A 19,493-nucleotide genomic window follows, 5' to 3' on the forward strand; every position below is an offset into this window, starting at 1 on the left:
TTGCATTTCCCTAATGTCTAAAGATGTTGAGCATCTTTTTATGTACTTGTTGGCCATTTGTGTGTCTTTGGAAAAAGATCTATTCAAGCCTTTGGCCATTTTTATATTGGGATTTTTATTGGATTGTCTTAGTTGTTGAGTTGTAAATATTTCTTTATATGTTCAGGATACTCAGTCTTTATCAGATAAATTATTTGCAAGTATTTTTTCCCTTTCTATGAGTTGTCATTTTGATTTCTTGATGGTATCATTTAATGCAAAACATTTTTTTTTATTTTGAAACATTGAGTTAACTTATTTTTCTTCTGTTGTCCCTGCTTTTGGTGTCGTATCTAAGAATCTATTCCCAAATGCCAGGCAGTAAAGATTTACCCCTGTGATTTCTTATAAGAGTTCTTTACTTTTAGCTCTTACATTTAGGTATTTGCTCTATCCTGGAATCATTTTTGTATCTAGTAGGAGTCTAACTTCATTGTGTTTTGTTTGTGGCTATATAGTTATCAGAACACCCATTGTAGCAGAGACTATTCTTTTCTCCATTGAATGATCTTGACATAATTATCAAAAATCAGTTGATACAAATGTATATATTTATTTCTGCATTTACAATTCTGTTCCATTGATCTATTTGTCTGTCTTACCAGTACTGTACTCAGTTATTACTGTACCTTTGTGATAAATTTTTAAATCAAGAATTGGGCATTCTTCAACTTTATTTCTCTTCTTTGTTTTGGCTGTTCAGGATCACTTGTAATACCATATTAATTTTAGGTTCAGCTTTTACACTTCTGCAAAAATGGCAGTTAAGATTATGATAGGAATTGCACTAAATCTATATATTACTTTGGAGAGAATTGCCACTTTATGACACACAAATTTGTGAAATGTCCCATATTTTTATAGGCAAAGACATCCACAGACTGAAGGTAAAAGAATGGGAAAAAATCATATCATTCATATGGATATCATAAACATGCAAGGGTTTCTATCCTCATATCAGATAAAGTGGACTTCAAACCAAACTCATAGAATGATTTAGGAAAAGTTCTTCTCTTCAATGCTCTGTAAGACTTGATGTTAATTCTTTTTAAAATGTTTGATAGAATTCACCATGAAGCTATGTGGTTGTGGAGTTTGGTTTGCTGGGAGGTTTTTGATTACATATTCCATTTTTACTTCTTGATCTGTTCAGTTTTTATGTTGCTTACCTCCATGTTGGTAGTTTGTATGTTTCTCAAAATTTATCCATTTCTCAAGGTTCTCCAATTGTTGGCATGAAATGTTTCATTTATGATCCTTGTAGTTCAGTGGAGAAAAACAAAGAAAAATCAAATAAATAAAATTATAAGTGAAAGAGAAGCTATTTCTGATTTATTTCTTCTTTATTATTTCCTTCTTTCTGCTAACTTTAGGTTTAGTTTGTTCTAATAATTCACTTGTGGTTTAATCTATAACCTGTTGACATTTTAAGAGTATATTGTTTAATTTCCCCATAATTTTTTACTGATTTCTAATTTCATTTCATTGTGATTGGAGAAAAATACTTTGTATGATTTTGTTCTTTTAAATTTATCAAGACTTGTTTTGTGGCCTAATGTATGGTTTATAAAGGATAATGTTCCATATGTACTTGAGAAAAATGTACATTCAGCTGTTTTTGGATTGAGAGTTCTCCATACATTTGTTAGATGTAGGTGGTTTATAGTTTTGTTCAGGTCTTCTATCTTCTTATTGATCTTCTGTCTAGTGTTTCTATCCATAGTTAAGAATGGGGATTGATGTCTCTAACTGTTGATGCAATACCATCTATATCTCTCTTCAATTCTGTCAGTGTTTTCTTTTTATATTTTGGGGCTCTGTTGTTGAGTATATATATATGCTTATAATTGTTACATTTTCTTGATATATTAGCCCCTTTATAAATATATGTCATTCATTGCCTCTTAATATAAATTTTTAGCTTAAATCTATTTTGTCTGATATTAGTATAGCAACCCTAGATCCCTTTTGGTTACTATTTGCATGGATATTTCTTTGTATATTTCCAATTTCAACCAATTTATATCTTTGGATATGAAGTGAGCCTTATGTTTTTATCAATTCTACCTATTTCTTCCTCTTGCCTACAGAGTTTAATTCATAATCATTTAAAGTAATTAGTGAAAATTAAGGACTTACTTTCTGACATTTGACATTTGTTTTCTGTATATTTTACATCTTTTTTGTGTGTATGTGTTTCCATCCCTCTCTGCCTTTAAATTTTTAATTCATTTTATTTTTAGAGCAGTTTTAGGTTCATAGCAAAACTGAGCAGAAAGCACAGAGTTCCTATCCAAAAAGTCCTGCCACACACTGCCTCCCCAACAATAAATATCCCACACCAGAGTGGTACAGATGGTACATTTGTTATAATCCAGGAACCTACACTGACATCACTATCACTCAAGTTCATAATTTACTTTAGTATTCATTCTTGATATTGTACATTCTGTGGGTTTTGACAAATGTATAACAATATGCATCTATCATTATGGTATTACATAGAATATTTTCACTTCCCTAAAAATATTCTGTACTCCACCTATTCATCCCTCCCTTGCCCAAAACTCCTGAATATAATTGACTTTTTATCACCATAGCTGTATTTTTTCTACAATTTCATGTACTTGGAATCATAGTATTTAATCTTTTCAATTTTTTTTTCAGTTAGTATTATGCATTTAAGATTCATCCATGTCTTTTCATGTCTTGATAGCTCATTTATTTTATTTTATTTTTTTTAATTTTTTTATTGTTGGTTGTTCAAAACATTACATAGTTCTTGATATATCATATTTCACACTTTGATTCAAGTGGGTTATGAACTCCCATTTTTACCCCATATACAGATTGCAGAATCACATCAGTTACACATCCATTGATTTACATATTTCCATACTAGTGTCTGTTGTGTTCTGCTGCCTTTCCTATCCTCTACTATCCCCCCTCCCCTCTCCTCCCCTCTTCTCTCTCTACCCCCTCTACTGTCATTCATTTGTCCCCCTTGTATTATTTTTCCCTTTCCCCTCACTACCTCTTGTATGTACTTTTGTATAACCCTGAGGGTCTCCTTCCATTTCCATGCAATTTCCCTTCTCTCTCCCTTTCCCTCCCACCTCTCATCCCTGTTTAATGTTAATCTTCTTCTCATGCTCTTCGACCCTACTCTGTTCTTAGTTACTCTCCTTATATCAAAGAAGACATTTGGCATTTGTTTTTTAGGGATTGGCTAGCTTCACTTAGCATAATTTGCTCTAATGCCATCCATTTCCCTGCAAATTCTATGATTTTGTCATTTTTTAATGCAGAGTAATACTCCATTGTGTATAAATGCCACATTTTTTTATCCATTCGTCTATTGAAGGGCATCTAGGTTGGTTCCACAGTCTTGCTATTGTGAATTGTGCTGCTATGAACATCGATGTAGCAGTGTCCCTGTAGCATGCTCTTTTTAGGTCTTTAGGGAATAGACCGAGAAGGGGAATAGCTGAGTCAAATGGTGGCTCCATTCCCAGCTTTCCAAGAAATCTCCATACTGCTTTCCAAATTGGCTGCACCAATTTGCAGTCCCACCAGCAATGTACAAGTGTACCCTTTTCCCCACATCCTCGCCAGCACTTGTTGTTGTTTGACTTCCTAATGGCTGCCAATCTTACTGGAGTGAGATGGTATCTTAGGGTGGTTTTGATTTGCATTTCTCTGACAGCTAGAGATGGTGAGCATTTTTTCATGTACTTGTTGATTGATTCTATGTCCTCCTCTGAGAAGTGTCTGTTCAGGTCCTTGGCCCATTTGTTGATTGGGTTGTTTGTTATCTTATTGTCTAATTTTTTGAGTTCTTTGTATACTCTGGATATTAGGGCTCTATCTGAAGTATGAGGAGTAAAGATTTGTTCCCAGGATGTAGGCTCCCTATTTACCTCTCTTATTGTTTCTTTTGTTGAGAAAAAACTTTTTAGTTTGAGTAAGTCCCATTTGTTGATTCTAGTTATTAACTTTTGTGCTATGGGTGTCCTATTGAGGAATTTGGAGCCCGACCCCACAGTATGTAGATCGTAGCCAACTTTTTCTTCTATCAGACAGCGTGTCTCTGATTTGATATCAAGCTCCTTGATCCATTTTGAATTAACTTTTGTGCATGGCGAGAGAAAGGGATTCAGTTTCATTTTGTTGCATATGGATTTCCAGTTTTCCCAGCACCATTTGTTGAAGATGCTATCCTTCCTCCATTGCAAATATATCAAATATAAGATAGTTGTAGTTTTGTGGATTGGTTTCTGTGTCCTCTATTCTGTACCATTGGTCCACCCGCCTGTTTTGGTACCAGTACCATGCTGTTTTTGTTACTATTGCTCTGTAGTATAGTTTGAAGTCTGGTATCGCTATACCGCCTGATTCACACTTCCTGCTTAGCATTGTTTTTGCTATTCTGGGTCTTTTATTTTTCCATATGAATTTCATGATTGCTTTCTCTATTTCTACAAGAAATGCCGTTGGGATTTTGATTGGCATTGCATTAAACCTATAGAGAACTTTTGGTAATATCGCCATTTTGATGATGTTAGTTCTGCCTGTCCATGAACAGGGTATATTTTTCCATCTTCTAAGATCTTCTTCTATTTCTCTCTTTAGGGTTCTGTAGTTTTCATTGTATAAGTCTTTCACCTCTTTTGTTAGGTTGATTCCCAAGTATTTTATTTTTTTTGAAGATATTGTGAATGGAGTGGTTGTCCTCATTTCCATTTCAGAGGATTTGTCGCTGATATACAGGAATGCCTTTGATTTATGCGTGTTGATTTTATATCCTGCCACTTTGCTGAATTCATTTATTAGCTCTAATAGTTTCTTTGTAGACCCTTTTGGGTCTGCTAGGTATAGAATCATGTCATCAGCAAATAGTGATAATTTAAGTTCTTCTTTTCCTATTTTATGCCTTTAATTTCTTTCGTCTAATTGCTCTGGCCAGTGTTTTGAGAACTATGTTGAACAGAAGTGGTGAGAGAGGGCATCCCTGTCTTGTTCCAGATTTTAGAGGGAATGCCTTCAATTTTTCTCCATTCAGAATGATGCTAGCCTGAGGCTTAGCATAGATTGCTTTTACAATATTGAGGTATGTTCCTGTTATCCCTAGTTTTTCTAGAGTTTTGAACATAAAGGGATGCTGTACTTTGTCGAATGCTTTTTCCGCATCTATCGAGATGATCATATGGTTCTTATTTTTAAGTCTATTGATGTGGTGAATAACATTTATTGATTTCCGTATATTGAACCAGCCTTGCGTCCCAGGGATGAATCCTACTTGATCATGGTGCACAATTTTTTTGATATGTTTTTGTATCCGATTCTCCAGAATTTTATTGAGGATTTTTGCATCTAGGTTCATTAGAGATATTGGTCTGTAGTTTTCTTTCTTTGAAGTGTCTTTGTCTGGTTTAGGTATCAGGGTGATGTTGGCCTCGTAGAATGAATTTGGAAGTTCTCCCTCTTTTTCTATTTCCTGAAGTAGCTTGAAAAGTATTGGTATTAGTTCCTCTTTAAAGGTTTTGTAAAACTCTGCTGTATACCCATCCGGACCTGGGCTTTTCTGAGTTGATAGTCTTTTGATGGTTTCTTCTATTTCCTCAATTATTATTGGTCTGTTTAGGTTGTCTATATCTTCCTGACTCAATCTGGGTAGATCATATGACTTAAGAAATTTATCTATGCCTTCACTATCTTCTAATTTATTGGAGTATAAGGATTCAAAATAATTTTTGATTATCTTCTGTATTTCTGAAGTGTCTGTTGTGATATTGCCTTTTTCATCCCGTATGCTAGTAATTTGAGTTCTCTCTCTTCTTCTCTTTGCTAGCATGGCTAAGGGTCTGTCGATTTTGTTTATTTTTTCAAAGAACCAACTTTTAGTTTTGTCATTTTTTTCAATTGTTTCTTTTGTTTCAATTTCATTAATTTCAGCTCTGATTTTAATTATTTCTTGCCTTCTACTTCTTTTGCTGTTGTTTTGCTCTTCTTTTTCTAGGATTTTGAGATGAAGTATGAGATCATTTATTTGTTGGTTTTTTCTTTTTTTAAGGAATGAACTCCACGCAATGAATTTTCCTCTTAGAACTGCTTTCATTGTGTCCCATAGATTCTGATATGTTGTGTCTGTGTTTTCATTTATCTCTAAGAATTTTTTAATTTCCTCCTTGATGTCTTCTATAACCCATTGATCATTCAGTAACCTATTGTTCATTCTCCAAGTGATGTATGCTTTTTCCTTCCTTCTTTTATCGTTGATTTTCAGTTTCATTCCATTATGATCAGATAAGATGCATGGTATTATCTCTACTCCTTTATATTGTCTAAGAGTTGCCCTGTGACATAATATATGATCTATTTTTGAGAAGGATCCATGTGCTGCTGAGAAAAAAGTGTAACTGCTTGATGTTGGGTAGTATATTCTATATATGTCAATTAAGTCTAGGTTATTAATTGTGTTATTGAGTTCTATAGTTTCCTTATTCAACTTTTGTTTGGAAGATCTGTCCATTGGTGAGAGAGGTGTGTTGAAGTCTCCCATGATTATTGTATGGTGGTCTATTAGACTCTTGAACTTGAGAAGAGTTTGTTTGATGAACATAGCTGCACCATTGTTTGGGGCATAAATATTTATGATTGTTATGTCTTGTTGGTGTATGGTTCCCTTGAGCAGTATGTAGTGTCCCTCTTTATCCCTTTTGATTAACTTGGGCTTGAAATCTATTTTATTTGACATGAGTATGGACACTCCTGCTTGTTTCCGAAGTCCATATGAGTGATATGATTTTTCCCAACCTTTCACCTTCAGCCTATGTATGTCTTTTCCTATCAAATGCGTCTCCTGTAGGCAGCATATTGTTGGGTCTTGTTTTGTGATCCATTGTACTAACCTGTGTCTCTTCATTGGTGAGTTTAAGCCATTAACATTTAGGGTTATTATTGAGATATGGGTTGTTCTTCCAGCCATATTTGTTTATTTATGTTACTAAACATGGTTTGTTTTCCTCTTTGATTATTTTTCCCCCCTTTACTGTCCTACCTCCCACTGTTGGTTTTCATTGTTATTTTCCATTTCCTCTTCCTGTAATGTTTTGCCGAGGATGTTTTGAAGAGAAGGTTTTCTAGCTGCAAATTCTTTTAACTTTTGTTTGTCGTGGAAGGTTTTAATCTCATCTTCCATCCTGAAGCTTAATTTCACTGGATACACAATTCTTGGTTGGAACCCATTTTCTTTCAGTGTTTTAAATATGTTATTCCAGGATCTTCTAGCTTTCAGAGTCTGTGTTGAAAGATCAGCTGTTATCCTGATTGGCTTACCCCTAAATGTAATCTGCTTCCTTTCTCTTGTAGCTTTTAAAATTCTCTCCTTATTCTGTATGTTGGGCATCTTCATTATAATGTGTCTAGGTGTGGATCTCTTATGATTTTGCACATTCGGCGTCCTGTAGGCTTCTAGGATTTGGGATTCTGTCTCATTCTTCAAGTCTGGGAAGTTTTCTTGTATTATTTCATTGAATAGATTGCTCATTCCTTTGGTTTGAACCTCTATCCCTTCTTGTATCCCAATGACTCTTAAGTTTGGTCTCTTGATGTTATCCCATATTTCTTAGATGTTCTGCTCATGGTTTCTTAACAGTCTTGCTGAGCTGTCTATGTTCTTTTCAAGTTGAAATACTTTATCTTCATTGTCTGATGTTCTATCTTCTAAGTGTTCTACTCTGCTGGTAGTATTCTCCATTGAATTTTTAAGTTGGTTTATTGCTTCCTGCATTTCTAGGATTTCTGTTTGTTTGTTTTTTATAACCTCTATCTCCCTGTACAGTTGATCTTTTGCTTCTTGGATTTGTTTATGTAATTCATTGTTGAAGTGATCTTTCATTGTCTGATTTTGCTGTCTGATGTCTTCCTTGAGACTCCAGATCATCTGAAGCATGTATATCCTGAATTCTTTATCTGACATTCCATCTGCTGCAGATATTACCTCTTCTAACGTTGAGTTGACCTGCATTGCTTGTGGTCCTTTCTTTCCTTGTCTCTTCATACTGTTCGCGTTTCTTTCTGCTTGGTGAAACTGTTGTGCTATTGAATTTTCCCCCTATATATTTATGTTGGTCTTGTATAGTTGCAAAGTCTCCCTCGCAGGCGCGGGCGGTGGCTCTGCCCCTCAGCAGGCCGCTGGGCCTGTTCTGTGGGTGGTCCCTGTTCGTCTACTTTGCAGGCGCTGGGGGGGGGGGGCGGCTGTGCCCCTCAGCAGGCCGCTTGGCCTGTTCTGTGGGTGGTCCCTGTTCGTCTACCTTGCAGGCGCGGGGGGAGGGGGTATTTTAGCAGAGAATAATATTCCATTGCATGGATATACCATAGTTTGCTTATCTGTTCATCTGCTGAAGGATATCTTGGCTGCATCCATGTTTTGACCATTTTGAATAAAGCTGCTAAAACATCTTTGTGTGGGTTTTTGTGTAGACATAAGTTTTCAGCTCCTTTGTGTAAATACCAAGGAGTGTAATTGCTAGGCTGGATGGTAGTTTTGTAAGAAACTACCAAAGTGTCTGCCAAAGTGGCTGAACCATTTTTGCATTCCCACCAGAAGAGAATGAGAGTTCTTGTTGCTCTCCATCCTTGCCAGCATTTCATGTGGTCAGTGTTTCTGGAATTCACCATTCTATAGGTATATAATAGTATTGCATTCTTATTTTGTTGCTTTCTTTTTTCATTAATTTTTTTTTACTTTTTTCTTAGTGTTTACCATGAGTATTATTATTAATGTTATCTTAATATTAATCAAGTTTGAATTAATACCAATTTAGTTTTTTGCTTTATTTTAATTAAAGCATTAGAATTATACACAGTATTTGGTAGTTTAGTTTAATAGTATACAAATCTTTGCCCCATATAGCTCTATTCCCCCTTTGTATTGTTATTGTCACAAATTACATATTTTTGCATCATGTTGCCCTTAACATAGAATTATCATTTTGTTTTATGCATTTGTCTTTTAAATAATATAGCAAATAAGAATAGTTAAAAAACAAAAAATGCAGGGCTGGGGTTGTGGCTCAGCAGTAGAGCGCTCTCCTAGCATGTGTGAGGCCCTGGATTTGATCCTCTGCACCACATAAAAATAAATAAATAAAATAAAGGTATTGTGTCCAACTACAATTGAAAAATAAAAATTAAAGAAAAACCAAAAATGCAATACTACTGGTTTTTGTAGTTATCTATGTAGTTGCCTTTACCAGTATTCTTTTTTTTTCTTTTTATAGCTTGAGTTATAGTTAGTACCCTTTTATTTTTCCTGGAAGTCTCTTTTTGGCTTTCCTTATAGGGCAGTTCTACTAATGATGAACTCCCTGTTTTTTTTTTTTTTTTTTAAATCTGGGAATATCTCATTTCTCCACCATTTTTTGAAGCATAGTTTTGTTGGACATAGAAATATTGATTGACAGGTATTTCTCTCAGCACTTTAAATAAGGCATCTCCCTGCTTTCTGGCTTCTATACGTTCTTAAGAGAAATCAGCCATTAGTCGTACTGAGCATTTCTTCCATGTTATGAGTCACTTTTATTTTCTTGATTTCAAGATTTTCTCTTTATCTTTTACTTTTGACATTTGACTATCAGTTTGAATATCCTTCATTTTATTTCATGTGAAGTTTCTTTTTTTTTATTGGTTGTTCAGAACATTACAAAGCTCATGATATATCATCTTTCATACATTTGACTCAATTGGGTTATGAATTCCCATTTTTACCCCAAATACAAATTGCAGAATCACATTGGTTACACATTCACATTTTTACATAATGGCATATTAGTGACTGTTGTATTCTGCTACCTTTCCTATCCCCTACTATCCCCCCTCCCCTCCCCTCCCATCTTCCCTCTCTACCTCATCTGCTGTTGTTCAGTTCTCTCCCTTGTTTCCCCCCCGTTTCCCCTCACAACCTCTTATATGTAATTTTGTGTAACATTGAGGGTCTCCTACCATTTCCATATGCTTTCCCTTCTCTCTCCCTTTTTCTCCCCCCACTCGTCTCTGTTTAATGTTAATCTTTTCCTCATGCTCTTCCTCCCTGTTCTGTTCTTAGTTGCTCTCTTTATATCAAAGAAGACATTTGGCATTTGTACTTTGTAAATGTTTGGACTTGTGTCTTTTATCAAATTTGAAAAGTGTTTAGTTATCATTTCTTAAAGTATTCTTTCTGCTGTTTCTCTCTTTCGTTTCCCTTTGGAAGTCGTGTGTGTGTGTGTGTTTGTTTTACATTTAATGGTATCCTACAGGGCTTATAGGGTCTGTTCATTTTTATTCATTGTTTATCATCCTGCTACTCAGACTTTATAATTTCAATTGACCTGTTTTCATGATCACTGACTTTTTCTTCTACTTGCTCAAATCTGCAGTTGTACCTCTCCAGTGAATTTTTAATTTTACTGATTGTTCTTTTCAGCTCTAGAATTTCTATTTGGTTCCTCTAATTTCTTCATTTGCATTCTCTATTTGGTGAAACATGGTTTTCTTTAGTTCTTTTCCCTTGGTTTGATTTAAGTCTTTATATGGTAAATCCAATGCCTATGCTTCCTCATGGATAGTTTTTAGACATTTTCTTTTTGTTTTTCCTGTTAATGGGGCATACTATTTTATTTCTTTGCCTGCTTTTTAATTTTTTTATTGAAAAGTGGACATTTTGAATGTTACAAATTGGCAACTCTAGAAATGAGGTTCTCTTCTTTCTCTGGGGTTTGTTATGCTGCCAGTTGTGCATTGTTTGCTTGTTTAGTGACTTTTCTAACTGTTTTTTAAAAGACCATATTCTTTGCCATGTGTGGTCTCTGAAGTCTCTGTTCCTTAAATATGTGGTTGGTTTGAGGTTTGACAGAGATTTCATGACCATTTGGAAAAAAATTAGAAAAGAAAAAAATACAATCTCTCAGTCTTTGCACATTCTCTCTGTATTGGAGTATTCCTTCAACTCTTAACTAGGCTATTTACAATTAATTGTGCCTTAGCCTTCACTTCTGCTGTGGAGTACCTGATGTCCCACGATAAGTGTCTTCTCAGGCCTTTAATTTTTTTTTTTCTTTTTGTTCTCAGGCCTTTTTTGAACATGCATCTCATCCCGGGTTTCTTCATGCCCTTCTTAGTTCTGTGGTACACATGACAACACTTAAATTCCCTTTTCCCCCTATGTATCTCCTTTGTGAATGTCTTCTTTACTGGGTTTTTTTTCGTCTGTTTATTGCCAAGTGATGTCCTTGTCCAAGGCTGCTGTGGTCATTATCTGTTCCTTTAAATGCTTCTGGCAAAAGCTGCTCAGAAAGCCATCCCAGCCCTGGGAATATTCTGAGTCAGACTAAACACAGGAAAACCTTTGCGTTGGTCTTTGGGGAGCCACCAGATGGACGAAGCTTACAACCACCAGATCCATATTGCTCCCTCTAGCATTGGAAACCTGTGCCAGGAATATGGGTTGTGATCTCATAATCTTTGCAGATCCGGGATGTGGAAGATGGTAGGCAGCCAATTTAAAATGCCATAACATTCTCTTACTACAAAGCATTGACCCCTTCATCAAGTCTTCCCCTTGGCTGTTTTTTTTTTTTTTTTTAAACTAGATTCCAGAGTTCTGCAAAAGTTGATTCTGACAGTTTTTGCCACCTCATTAGTTGCTATTAGGGAGGGATAGAATTCTGAAATTCCTTACTCTGCCCTTGTTGGTGAAAATAATATCCATTTTGAGATTAAAAAATAAAAAGATCTAGGAACTAATTCTCCTCAAATGGTAGAAGACAAAAAAGTAGAAGGATCATTTTCAAGAAACCAAGTTTCTACAGAGGTAAAAGCTATGCATTCAAACCTATAGGAATCACTCTATTACCAGTAGTTTTATAAGTCATCCATATGTTAAACGATTAAATGTATCACACTTGATTGCCAAGATATCATATCAAAACTGTAAAATAACTCCAGTGGTTCTTAAACCTGTATGATAACCAGAATTATCTGCTAAATTTTTATAATGCAAATTCCTGTACCTCTACCCTGAGATTTATGTAAAAGGGGTCCTGGAATCTATGTTTTTATCATGCTCCCTAAGTAATTGTTAAAATTATCCAGATTTGAGAATAACTGCCTAAAAATAAATATATGGCTGGTAACTTTCAGAGGATCCAGACTGGTATGATTAGCTTGCCTTCAACAAGCAGAGAATAATCAGTAGAGTATTTCAGTTCCCTATTTCAAATTTATTCCTTCTCCTTACTGAGTATTTAATAAATATCTAAGGGGAAAAGTGGGAATCAAGTTATTCATTTTCACATTGAACAAATTACTTTAAAACCACCATGTGCAACATTTTCAATAATTACACATATTTTATCCTAAATTTATTGTAAAAACCTAACCTCATGGAACAATTCACCTTTCTCATGAAAATGATAATCAATAGCCAACAATAAGTAAGCCCTTATTCTGTGCCAGGCACTCAAATACTTTACACTTATTTTATAATTTAATCCTTATAACAACCTGATAACGTAAATAATTTTATCCTCATTTTATAAATGAAAAAATTTATGTACAGCGTAATTAACTAACTTGCCTAAGGTCACACAAGTGTCAGAGCTACATTATAAATACATACAAAGGTATACTGTACATCAATTCAATAAATTCCCTTCCTAATCATGTCATTAATTAAGAGAACTTTGTGTTGTAAATGAGTAGTCATTTCACTGTACTCACATATTTTCAAAATTCCCACTCCCCTTTCACAAGTCCCTTTTTTGTAAAGATGATTTTATGAGTATATTTTAGTTATACATAACAGTGGTGTTCATTTGGACATAACCATACATGAGTAGAATATAATTTGCTCCATTTTAGTGCCCAGTACTTGCTCTTTCCCTCCTCCCTTCCTCTGTTATACTTCTACTCTTATTTATTTATTATTTTTTAAATTGGTGCTTTATAGATATACATAAAGGTAGAATTCACTGTGGTGTATTCTTGTATATACATAGCATAATTTTGTCAGTTTCATTCTGCAGTTCCTCCCTTTTCCCCTCCTCCTTCCCACTGAATCCCTTCCCTCTTTTTCACTGATCTCCCTTCAATTTTCATATAATCCCCCACCCCTTTCCCCTTATTTTGCTCTAGTTTCCACATATCAAAAGTCCTTCTGAACTGCATTAATTCAGTAACCATTAGCCACATGTGTTTATTAATTCTTCAAAGGTTGCCTCTGAATTGAGATATTTTAGAATCGTAAAATACACACTAGCTTTCAAAACCTTAATGCAAAAAAAGAATATAAAATATAGCATTAATGATTTTCATATGGATAACATGTTGAAATGAAACTTTCATATATTGGACTAAATAAAATATATTATTATAATTAATTTTTCTTGGCACATTTTAGCACTTTAGAATGTTGCTACTACAAAACCTAAACTACTTTACTTACATTATGTTTCTATTTGACAGCACTTCTACAGACCTGTTTCCATGTCATTTCTGTATTTGTTGACCATTCTCATTAAGCCACATATTAGGCTTATTCTACACATATTCTTCTGTGAACCTATGATATGCTTCTACTTAAAGGAAGTCATGAGATATATTTTCATTTTAACACCAGATGTCTGTGATGAAAAACCATTCCATATACTCTCCCTTTCCATAACTGTTCTCCATACCTTGTTGCAAAGAATCAGTACACTGATGAGACAAAAGAGGAGAGATAGTGCAAAAAGCTATTTGATGATAACTTGAGTCATTTAACTTCCCAGTAGTGAACTGAAAGTTGAAGAAACAGAGCAGATGTAATTGCATGTATCACTATATCACTCTGTAATTATGCCTGGCAAGTTACCCATAGAATTGGCTAAATGTGTGCTTACCCACAAGATTCACAATAAAGGATTCATTTCATAAAAGTTTAGTACAAATCTTAGAACATTTCATTTTAAATGTGACTGAAGTATTTTAGTCTCTTCCTTAAATAGTGCAAAAGTCAATATTGGGAAAATACAGGAAATGCAGAACTACCTAGATAAGTGCCACAATCTTTTAGAATAAGGCACCGTTTTCCCTCTTCCAACAGGGAATTTCACAAGAAAACATTTTTCCCATAGACTTATTGGCTCCTTATAGAATTCTAGGAGTGAAAAGATGTTGAAAGTCAAGTCTAATGCCAAACTAATGTCTGAATTTCCTGTACAACATTTCCAAGTGTTTGTAATGGGAAACTCCTTCTCTCCCAAGGCTGCTGGTAGTCTTTCTCCTTTTGTTTCTCCTCTTCATCCACCTCATCATTATCATTTTTTTCTTTTTCTTTTTCATTTTTATTGGTGCATTATGATTATGCATAATAGTGGCATTGATTATACTATATTTGTACATACACTTAAATTATTTGATCAATCTCATTCCCTAGTACCTTCCCTTTTCCTCCCTTTCTCCCATTTTTTCTTATATTGAGCTAAAATGTTCCAACCTTTATCCATTGATTTTATTTCTTCCCTCTGCTTTTAGCTCATATAAACCAATCTTATTAACACATCAGAGTCCTGTAATTACTTAAAGATAACTGTCCCCCACCTGGAAAATTCACTGGTTCTTATTTATTCTTCTGTAGGCACATTGTCTCATCTCAGTATCTAATACACAATTTCTAGGTTATCTTTCCTCACCCACAGTGCTGTAGCAAATGGCCAAATAAATGGGAATTAGGAAACCCACTTCTTATTTAAAAGTGAGTGTTCAACAGAGACAAACCCACAGAAATACAGTTACCTCACACTAGACAAAGGTGCCAAAAACATACATTGGAGAAAAGATAGCATCTTCAACAAATGGTGCTGGGAAAACTGGAAATCCATACATAGCAAAATGAAATTTTACCTGTATCTCTCACCATGCACAAAACTCAAAGTAGACCCAAGACCTAGAAATGTAGGCCAAACACTCCAATGTATGAGCTCAGGAACTGACCTCCTTAACAAGACCTCTAAAGCACAAGAAGTAAAATCAATAATCAATATATGGGATGGCATCAAACTAAAAAGCTTCTTCACAAGAAAGGAAACAATCAGGAATGTGCAGAGAAAGGCTACAGAATGGGAGAAAATGTTTGCCACCAGCACCTCAGGTAGAGCATTAATTTCTATGATATATAAAGAATTTAAAAAAAAACTTAGCACCAAAAACAAAAGCCCAATCATTAAATGGGCTAAGGAACTGAACAGACACTTCTCAGAAGAAGAAATACAAGTGATTAACAAATATATGAAAAAATGTTCAACCTCTCTAGAAATTAGAGAAATGCAAACTAAAACTTCACTGAGATTCATCTCACTTCAGTCAGAAGGGCAATTATCAAGAATACAAGGAACAATAGATATTGGTGAAGGTTGGGGTTTTGCTGGTGGGACTATAAGTTGGTGTAACCACTCTGGAAAGCAGTGTGGAGATTCCTCAAAAAACTAGGAATGGAACCACCATTTGACCCAGATAACTCACTCCTCAGTGTATGTGTGTGTGTGTGTGTGTGTGTGTGTGTGTGTGTGTATCCAAAGGATTTAAAACCAGCATATTACAGTGATGCAGCCACATCAATGTTTGTAGCAGCTCAATTCACAACAGGGAAGCTATGGAGCCAACCTAGGGGCCCTTCAACAGATGAATGGATAAAGAAAATGTGGTATATATATGCAATGGACTATTACTCAGCCATTAAGCAGAATGATTTTATGATATGTCAATAAATGGATGGATCTGGAGACTATCATGCTAAGTGAAATAAGCCAGGCCCCAAAAGCCAAAGATCAAATATTTTTGCTGATATGTGGAAGCTAACCCAAAATAAAGGGGGAGAGAGGAAGAATAAATATTCAGTAGATTAGACAAAGGGGAATGAAGGGAAGGGAGGAGGATAGGAAAAGGAAACACAGTGGAACGAATCTGAAACAATTTTCTTATGTACATATATGAGTACAACATAATGAATCCCACCATCATATACATTCATAAGAATGGGGTCCTAATTAGAGTAAGATATATTCCATGTTTATACAATTTTATAAAAATGAATTCTACTATCATATATAACTAAAAAGAACCAATAAAAAAGAAAAAAATTAACATAAAAAAGTGAGTGTTCACAAAGAATTGATAAATTTTTGAGGAGATAAATATTTTTAATGTGGCTTAAACATTATGCAATGTATACATGTATCAAACATTGCATGGTACCCATTTAATATGTACAACTTTCATGTTTCTTTGTAGCAGTTAAAAATAAATTAATCAAGTGTTCAGCAGGAGGTAGGAGGAGATATGCCAAAAAGCAACTTATCAGGTATTCTTTATTAAGATTGGTCTCCAAGCAACTCTGTTCTCTCTTACTCCATTTAAAAGAGATAAGTCCAATTCAAGGCCTAGTGATACCAGTGCAGTTAGGTAAGATGCGTTTGAAAATTCATGTAGTCCCAGGGTGACCCTCAGATCCATCAGATATTCTTATTTATTCTTGCATTTGTATTGTCAGAATATATACTTCGTTCATGCATTCTTTCTTTCTTTTTCTTTTTCTTTGTGTGTGTGTGTGTGTGTGTGTGTGTGTGGTGCTGGGGATTGAACCCAGAGCCTTGTGCATGCAAGGCAAATACTCTACCAACTGAGCTCTATCCCCAGCCCATGCATTCCTTTTTTAAACTTTATTTATTTATTATATGTGGTGCTGAGGATTGAACCCATTGCTAGGCAAGTGCTCTACCACTGAGCCACAACTCCAGCCTTCTTTCATGCATTCTTAAATCAGGATTCTTTAACTGGGGACAAAATCAAGAAATAAGGACTTGGTATTTTTCTCCAAGAAAAAAAAAAGAAACATCATCTGGTCAGATTTTTAGCACAGAGAAAATGTAACAATTTTAATAAAGTCCATACAAATAATCATTAAAAGGAGAATTTTAATAGACTCAATAAAAATAGACCTGCATGTGAAAAGAAAGCGTGACTGATGAAGGGCCTGAAGAAATGGCACCTCCAACAGTCTCATTCTCTATTTGGGGTTTTTCCCCATTTCTCTGACCCTTAACTGTTAATTATTATGTATAAAGATCATCTTAATTTAACAGCTTCTCAAGACTGAGAGCTTATAATTTCTGTTTACCTTAGCACCTAGTATAAGTGCACACAGATGGCAGTGGTGAGTAAAGACAGGTAGGCCTCATTTTGTACAAACGGCATTCTAAACAAAAGTGATATATAACTCACAGTAAGCTAGCAAGGAAAGATTGGGAAAGTACAAATGGGGTGTGGAAAAAGCTCTAGAGGCTAGAATCTACTCCCAACTCTACCACTAACTTGTTCTATGGCCTAGGCCAATCATTTGCTACTGCTTCAGTACATTTTCCATTCATTTGTAAAATGAGATAAATAAACCAGATAGCCACTATAAAGTTCATTCCAGTTGTGATATTCTCTGAAATCTTAGTTCAAAGATAATAATAATAAATATTCATTGAGTACTTACCTTGTGCTAGATATTCTGCTAAGTAGCATTTATGTACATGAACTCATTTAATTCTTAATAGTACCTACCTCACAAGGTTACTTGAGAATTAAAGAACTTGTTCAGGGTGTCACAAAATAGTACAACTGCACTTCTAACTCAGTCTGACATCAGAGCTGGCATGCAACATCCACATGGTCTTACCTCCAAATAAATGAGAAGTTTTGTATTTCAAGACATCCTATAGAAAATAGCTATGAATGTAATACAGATAGTCCCCAGCTTAACAATGGTTCACCTTAAAATTTTTCAACTTTATGATCATGTGAAAGCATACCCATGCAACCATTCTTTTCTTCACTTTCAGTACAATATTAGGTAAATCATGATCTATTCACCATTTGATTATAAAATGGACTTTTTGTTAGATGATTTTACCTAATTGAAGGCTAATGTAGGTGTTCTCAGCCTGTTTAAGGCAGACTAAATATATTGTTTAGTAAGTCAAGCATGTTAAAAGCATTTTCAATTTAATGATATTTTCAACCTAAATGATAGATTTATAAGGATATAACCTCATGTCAGTCAAGAGACATTTGTAATCATCTCCTAATTGATCAGCTTTTAAGTTCTTAATGCCATGTTATATAACTTGGGTGTTTCTATTCATTGGGTTTTTTTAAAAAATCAAGATATACCTGTGTTTGCTGAATGAGTGGAAATTCTTAATTACTAAAAGCTTACGATGAAGGAAGATATCAAAGGAAGGAATTTAATCATCCTTCCCTTCTCTCATCCTAGGCTGGTGGTTTTCTGAAGTGCCATTATATAAATTGCTCAAAAATGTATTGTAGGAAAAAATGTTCTAAAATATTAATTTTGATATCTCTTCTCTTCTCTCCTTCTCTCCCTCTCTCCCTTCCCCCACCCCTCTCCACAGTGACTGTTTTGAGCCCAGCAGAAAAAGGTAAGTGTATGTTGCAAATTGTATTAGGACTGTATTATTCTTTCTCTCTCAAAGATTTACATAAATTTGAGCGACTTTCTCAGGAATACACTTAGGGGATTTGAAAGTTTAGGACGATGTTTTTCAGGAAGCTTACCAGAAATAGGACACAAAATATTTTCAGTGGCCCCTTTGGCTATAGGACAGGGGTTAAAAGTTACCAGGATTTATGGTAGAGAAGGACAGAGGTAACTACTCTGTTATGTGACCTAGGCCTGCCTTTGTTTCATCACTGTTCCAGATACATGGGCTTTCTTTCCAATCCATTCCTTTTTTAGGGCATAGAATAAGAGACCCACAGGGAGCCACAAGGGCTAAGTCCTTTACCATCACAATTCCTGTATATATTTACTGTGCTCTTCTCCACTCCTCACCACCATTTTGGCTTTACCTGCAATTTATACCTCCTTCTTAAGATGTTCAGGCATTTTCCATTAAAAAGTATAAGCTGAACATGAGTCTTAACAAACCTTTAGCTTTATATTATTTTGTCAATGATAGCCAGAGTATGTATGTAGCTACTTTATTTTGCCACTTTAATTCTAATTGCATGGGAATTAATTGTTACAACTCATTAACCTACCGGCATTCATATTATGCTGTTTTAAAGCTTCAGTTTGCTATTACTCATTTAACAGAAGCATTTGTTATAGAGAGAACAGAGTGGTGTGATTGGGAGATAATAGACCATACTAGTAAAAAGTGTGTATTCTAGAGCTAGATGTCTGAATGAAAATCCTGGCTCTGCTACTTCCTAATAAATTATTATACGTCCTTGTGCTCATTTTATTTGTGTATTGTATAGAAATAATAATAATACCTAATTCTTAGAGTTGTTATGAAAACATAATGAATTAAGAACATTAAGCACTTAGAATAGAGATGAACAAAGCACATCCAGGTGACTCA

General features: G+C 34.8%; 1 protein-coding gene across 1 annotated transcript in view; it reads left to right on the plus strand.

The window, feature by feature from the left end:
• The window catches only part of Zdhhc15 (zinc finger DHHC-type palmitoyltransferase 15), a 104,879-nt gene that overhangs the window by 5,205 nt on the left and 80,181 nt on the right, over positions 1-19,493 (plus strand). The window contains exon 2 of the mRNA XM_027922975.2: positions 18,519-18,545. Within this exon, the coding sequence (XP_027778776.1) occupies positions 18,519-18,545 (27 nt within the window). The remainder of the gene's footprint in view (positions 1-18,518; positions 18,546-19,493) is intronic.

Source organism: Marmota flaviventris, chromosome X (assembly GCF_047511675.1).
Source record: "Marmota flaviventris isolate mMarFla1 chromosome X, mMarFla1.hap1, whole genome shotgun sequence".
Lineage (NCBI taxonomy): Eukaryota > Metazoa > Chordata > Mammalia > Rodentia > Sciuridae > Marmota > Marmota flaviventris.